The sequence below is a fragment of the Neopelma chrysocephalum genome, unplaced genomic scaffold (genome assembly GCF_003984885.1).
Source record: "Neopelma chrysocephalum unplaced genomic scaffold, ASM398488v2 Primary Assembly neopelma1_80b, whole genome shotgun sequence".
Lineage (NCBI taxonomy): Eukaryota > Metazoa > Chordata > Aves > Passeriformes > Pipridae > Neopelma > Neopelma chrysocephalum.
In genome coordinates, this window is record NW_020897742.1 from 5,783,923 (window position 1) to 5,790,832 (window position 6,910).

General features: G+C 44.0%; 1 protein-coding gene across 1 annotated transcript; it reads right to left on the minus strand.

Moving 5' to 3' along the window:
• Positions 1-3,028: 3,028 nt before the first annotated feature.
• KCNF1 (potassium voltage-gated channel modifier subfamily F member 1) lies at positions 3,029-5,735 on the minus strand. Its single transcript, XM_027690360.1, has 2 exons — positions 5,350-5,735; positions 3,029-5,248 (listed from the first exon to the last, which is right to left on the minus strand). Exon 2 carries the CDS (start codon positions 5,050-5,052, stop codon positions 3,589-3,591), a length of 1,464 nt encoding a protein of 487 aa, XP_027546161.1. The 5' UTR covers positions 5,053-5,248; positions 5,350-5,735; the 3' UTR covers positions 3,029-3,588.
• Between the last annotated feature and the right edge of the window lie 1,175 nt (positions 5,736-6,910).

Below are 6,910 nucleotides of genomic sequence, written 5' to 3' on the forward strand. Positions count from 1 at the left end.
TAAGGAGACATCTATGCGATTTGTGTAGGTTTTTCTGTACTTGGACACATGCAGGCTGTACCAGTCCTGGTTCTCAGGTGAAGGTTACTAAATACTGGGGACACGGCTCTCCTGAGAGACAGCTGTGTTACAGAGCTTCCCATGTGTGTCTGGAGATGGTCTCACTGGGAATGCCTTACATTAAGTAATTTAATTGTATACACTCAGACAAAGTGTGCCCACAAAGTGCTCAGGAACAGCTGGATGTGAGAAAGTTGCTGGTGGATTGGGTGGGTGCAGCCTGTGCCCCCTCACCTCACCCAGAGCACAGAAATGAAGCCTGCAGCAAATGTGGTGCCATTTCCCTTTTGGAAAGACTTCAGAGCTTGTCCTAACTTGGATTTGAGAAAGTCCTGTGTCTAATAGTGGGGAACATGAGGGACTTTGGAGGGTGTTCCTTACTCTCTGAGAAGGGGCTGCTCTAACCCTCCCCTTTCACCCCCAAGACTTTCAGATTTTTAAATCCTTTTCTTTTTTTAGACTAACTTGTAATAACAGAAAATCAGCTCTGCTGGGTTATGCAAAAAAATAGAAAACAAACATTCCCTAGCTCACTCTATCCTTTAAGGAGCAGAGCCTTCTCTCCAGCCCTGATTTCAGACCCAGTGGTTTATGGTAGTTTCTTGGTCTGTGAAAGGTGTCTCCCCCAGGGACCCAGAAAGCCTCTTGCTTTCTTCCATCAGGGTTATACACGTGTAAGACCCCCCTGCTCCTCTCCAGTCCCACCATGTGCTGCAGGCTGCCAACCTGCCCTGTCCTTCCATCACTGCCCACATCTCCTCTTGCCCCTGCAGGGCTCCCACACCACGGGCAAGGCAAATACGCAGGAATCTATCCTTCCCACTAACAGCCTTTTAAGAACATATAACTTACAGCAACAAATCTAACAAATATGGTCCCTGGTGCAGCAAGCCACATGGAGCCTGGCTCGAGACCAGCCTGGGCTGAAGTGCCACTAAGGTTGTCTCAAAATTTTTTCCACAGTGACACAGCATAGGCAGACCCCAGTGCTCAATGACATAACTCATTGGAGAAATTGACCCATAAAACTATTTCTGATAATAGAGGCTTATTTTTTATTTCATGTCAGGTTAAATGAATCGCAAAGCATGGCAGTAAGGATTTAGCACTTGTGGTGCTAAACCATATTACTTAGCATTTGCACAGTGTTTTTCTCATTCAAGAAAATGCTTTTTCTAACTTCATTTACTCTCCCCACCCTCTACATGTCACGAGGGAAGCCAGGAGCATTTAATATTCTTGATGATCGAAATTGCTGGACTCACACAGCTTTGTTATTTTTCCTCTTTTCCCACCCTCAGCATCCCAGCTGAGTCGATTTTTGGTGGCTGCAGCCCATACTTGTGACCTGGAAATCTTATGCAGTGCAAGGGGCAGGATCCTGTCCCTTTGATGAGAGCTGGGTAGGTCCTGACCAGGCAGCCAGGGAGCAGAGCTGAGGCTTGTGGCAAGCAAGGAACAGATCTCAGCAGAGGAGATGGATTGAGGGAGCAGTTCTAGAGGTTAAGAGCTGGGATGGAGGGGAGGATAGGGGTGAAGGAATGCTTGGGCTGAAGAGGTCATTTGAATTGGCTGTTTGCCTTAGGTGGGAGAGAATTTGGGACAAATGCTGGTGGAAGGATTCAGGTACAGAAAGGTTTAGAGATTGTTTGAATTATCTTACTTGATGGAGGTATGTAAGGCAGGACATGGTAATGAGGTTGGGTAAGAGGACATTAGGTCTGGCACAGGGCTGGGGCATGGGGATACAGAGTAAATATCCCTAGAGGTGAGCAATTTGAGGTGTGAGGGGTAATGCTGGGAAAGGCCTTCAACCTGGAGCCGAGGGCTGATTTCCATATCAGAAGAAGTACAGGGCAGCTGGTGTTCCCAGGGAGTGGCTGCCCTTCACCACACACCTGCCCAGTCCCTACATACCACCACTGCTCCCAGTCCCAGTAGGGCACTTCCCACCAGCAGACACACTCCTTCACTAGGGGACAGGGCAAACAAGGTACCAGGAGAGAGCACAAAGCCCACCCCGCAGCTCTGTGCCCCTCCTGTCACTACTCCCGTGGGGTGGATGTCACAGGTCCATTAGTTGCCCAGATCCCAGGAAAAGTCCCAAGGACCTGCAGGGGGATATTTGGGATGAGGTGCCCATGGATGGGCTGTGGCTCACGCTACTGCATTTCACCTGGGCGAGGAGCTGCTCAGCACAAAAGGGAAGAAATAAGGACAGCTACTCTAGCCCTTTAATCATTTGGCATCCTACTTTTAATGTATGTAAACATGTGCCAGTGCTCCTCTCTCCTTTAAACTGACATAACTCCTTGTTCCCATGGATTTCTCTGGTAGAGACCAGACGCATTCATTCATTTTTTACAACAGCCAAATTTAGGCTTATGTAGATGGCACTTGCTTTCGGAAAAGATAGTACCTACATATTAGTGTTGATTAATACACTGATTAATTAATAAGATACTGATTAGAGCCCAATACCTCTGTAAACTAACATTTACAAAACCATGCAGTCATTGTAGGGGTGAGATGTGCTGCTTTAAAAAATAACGTAGTAATATCTTCATTCAGCTAGATATTTTTATCATAAATCAAATGGACATTATTTTTATTGAAACTTTCTCTACACTTACTTTCAAACAACTAAAGTTTCTTTTTTAGAAACATTCAATTTAACTCCCCTATAACCTTCCTTTGCTTCAATAGTAAATTAAATATACCATGAATTAACTTACAGTTTTAAAAATTACTTTTAAAAATTATAAATCCTTCCTGAAACATCCCTGCTATATAAATCAAGCTGCAATTAAAAGCTAGAACAAATATTTTTAAATTTGCTCCTTAAAATACATTGATTCTTTTCTACATCTCTGCTCAAAATATAGCTTCACATCTCACTGAAAATTACATTTTATCTGGAAAGATGAACAGAGACCTATCCAAAAAGTTGACCTCAAATTACATTTTATAAAAACAAAGCCATTTATTCACTCTAATATTCTGCACACATTATATGCTGATACTTTCAGTATCTCTAGGCTGAAAGTGCTTGTAACATTTTGCTGTAAGCCTGAATCTAATACAAGTGAGAGGCTGTTTTAATTTTTTTGAAGAGCGGTTCCCCTAGATGCAAAGGCATTGAAGAGAGCCTGGAAGACACAATCTGTGTGATGCTTCTCTTTATTGTCACAGGTACAGAGTTCTGGTGTGGCAATGCTGCACATCCAGGTCATTGAACATTTACCGATGGGGAAGGACTTTTCAGTCTCTGAAATGATTACAAATGGCTTTTGTCAGAACACACTCAATATAAGCAGTCTGATCTCAATGGAGTCCTACTATTTTATTTTGGATAATAATGGCAAAGTCTTACCAACTGCTGATGGAGATGCCATGGGGTTAATTTATATTCATGTTGGAAAAGCAAAGCAGCACTCTCTCCCAACTCTGACAGAACTGCAGCTCTCTTCAATAGTTGATTGTCAGGTTGTCCCGATCTGTAGCTTAGCGCTGACAACAGTTCACAGTTTATTTGCAGCTTTGAAGCCTGGTCCTATAGTGTTTCTCCTCTGACAAGAGATGAATAAAAGTGTCACTGTGGGAGACTTTTAGCCGGCTGCTGTAAAAAGGACTCTCCTTGCCTTCCCTTGAAAGATCCTCTAGTTCACTTTTGGAGCCTGCGGCTTTCCCCTCGGCTGAGTTTAGCTCCATCAGCTCCAATTCATGCTTGGCAGCTGTTTCTAAAACTCTCTGTTTGTTATAATACCTGACAAAGTTGTTAATGATTGGATGGATGGGAAGGGCGATTGCTATCACCCCACAAAGAAAACTGATGGCAGCATTCAGTTTTCCTAGTGTTGTTTTAGGGTATATGTCTCCATATCCAACTGTGGTCATGGTAATGATTGCCCACCAAAATGACTGAGGGATGCTTTTAAATAAAGTTTCGGGATGACTTTGCTCCATGGTATAACCTAGGGCAGAAAAGACAAAGATTCCAACAGCTAAGTACATGAGGAGCAGCCCGAGCTCCTTAAAGCTGCGTTTCAGGGCGTAGGTTAGGGTCTGGAGCCCTGAGGAGTGCCGTGCAAGCTTGAAAATCCTTGCGATCCTCATGATGCGCAGTGCCTGGACAGCCTGCTGAACATTGCTCAGCTCCATCAGCTTGGCTCCTAGGTGGGTCAAGGTCAGGCTGACATAGAAAGGAAGTATTGCTAGCACATCGACAATGTTCATAAAAGAAAGGGCAAAGTGGAGTTTGTTGGGAGAGGAGATCAGCCTCAGCACATACTCCATGGTGAACCAGCCTATGCAGGCTGTCTCTATGCTGTCCAGGGTTGGGTGTTCCATACGGTTCCCCTCTGCATCTACAACCTGCAAATCTGGGATGGTCCCGACACACATCACAACAGAGGAGATCAAAATAAACAGAAAGGACAGAATAGCAACCACTCTAGCTGGATAGGATGATTCTGGCTTCTCCAGAAATTTCCAGATGCATTTTTGGCACCTTTTCCAGCGACTTTCTGAGGCATCTACTCCCAAATCGTCCAGAATGAGTTGCACTCTTCGGGCTATTTCTTCCAGTTCCTCCTTTTTTTCACTTAGATGAGTTTTGCAGCAGTCATCCAAAAATTTCAGATCCACTTTCCAAAATTCCATTTCGTTCTTGAAACATATGGGGCATATTCCTTTCTTCATATGAATTTCCCCAAAGTAATATACGTCAATAATGCATTTGAAAGCATCTGGGTCTCTGTCAAAGTAAAACTCTCTCTTTCCAGGATCATAGTCATCACAGAGGGAGAATATGCTATCGTATCCCCCTGATAAACAATTGATCAGCTCTGCCAGCCGTGTTTCTGGGTATTGATTCAGGCTATCTCCGTAAAACACCTGCCTTACTCCACCGACATTGACTACAATCTCCATTTCTTCACTTTTTTCTGATACATCAGTCTCCACATCTGGAAATATAGAGTCACCTGCCATTTTAGTTGTATTTGGTTTTGTTGGATTTTTAGTCCGTTGTTTGGTTTCACAGCTTTGTGGTTTTAATCTCTCATGAAAGCAAATCAGCACTGAGCCAGCTCTACTACAAATGTCACCAAACTGACCTGGAGTCGTGGTGGGAAAGGTTACAGATAGAAACCTGCAGTCGGAAAAGCCGTGTGAGGTATGCAACAAGCTGCAGGGAAAAGACAAGTCATCAGGCTGCTGTGCCTGCAAGCAGGATGTTAGAAAGCTCCAGCAGACTGGAAAGAGATGAAACCATTTAGTAAAACTCACCACTCTGTTCAGTGCTCGAGAGTCTTTTGAGGTCCCATTCTCTCTCTAAAACTGATATCTATTCACAGCTTGGAAGTCATGGCAGAGAAATAAATCCTGAGCTCTGATTAATGCAACGTGCAGTGAGTGACAGTTCTCAGAGCGACAGTCGGTGTGGTGAGCCCACAGAAACTGCCACGTCTTCTCCCTTCGATTCCACGGATTTCCCTAGAAAGCTGCGTTTGAATTTTGTTTCTCTTTCCGTTTTCTGTTTACTTTAAGGTCTTCCAGAGTTCATCTGCTGACTCTTGCATGTAGTCGATCGGTGCAAGCATGCAGAGGAGAAACTTGTGCTTGTTTTCCCTTTGCTGTTTCTCAGCACAATAGTGAGCTCAGGCTGCCAGGAGTCCTTTCCAAACTCTACCCTCTCCTGGTGAAACCCAGCAAAGCACCAGCGGCACAGAAAGCACATCTCAGCTTTTTATATGCCTGCCAAACAGTGCAATAATGTGTTTCTATCCTACCAGGAACTTTAATGAGTTTTAAAAACATTTTTTAAAAACCTAATGCAAAGCATAATTGTGTATAAAGTCATTCAGATCTGCAGAATGCCCACGACACAAAAAGACACACAAACATTGATTTCTGGTGTCAGAAAGCAGAAGTAAAACCGTGTTTCGGGAATAAATGTATAGCATAAATTTTGCTCTCAGTGGGACTGGAGAAACTCTGGAGCATCTCTGTCCTGGGTCAGGACATTGAGTTAATGTAGATTTGTACTGGTGTCATTGCAAAAGAGGAAGAGATCGTAAAGTTTTTGTTGCAGCTGTAGAGCAAAACTGCCCCTACACTCTGTGCACATTTCCCAATGCTCTGGGTCCTCAGTTTTAGCCATGCTTCCTTGATCTGCAGTCGACTGAGCCTGAGGAAGGTTTCAGTAATTTACGTCTATGACGATTTCTCTGGGAATGCTATTTACCAGAAGTAGTGTTGTGTACTACATTCAGCACTTAAAAAGCAGGAGTAGAATAACAAGCATTTCATTTTAACTTCATTTTCTCCAAATTCCAGGATTTGATGGACGTTTGTTCCCCAGACCCTTACATGCAGGAAGGCCTACGACTCTGCTCTTAAATTCTTAAATCTGAGTCAACAGTCCATTTTAGTGCATCCAGCAAAACCTACAGTTCAAAAATTAACTGTTTCTGGCCACAACAGAATGATCTTTTCCAGTTTACTGGCTTCTGAAAAGCTTCTCAGTGGAGGGGAATAGAGAGCAACAAACCCAACAGACAGTTTGCTTCTCTAGGCTTGTGTCCATCCTGGGAGAAAGGCGAGGCGTGATGTGATGTACCCACCGTCCTCATGGTTGTGTCACACAGCTAGGGGGACCCTGGTGAGTATACAGTGCTCCTATTCCACTTTCTTGCCAGAAGTTTATGGGCAATTAGTAAGAGGTTGTGCACCAGACCTCATCGGGAGTATACACATACATCACATACCCAGGAAGTGGTAATATCAGGTCCCAGGAAAAGGCTGATATCTTTTAGTCTACACCTGAGTCACACAATCTCTGGAGGCT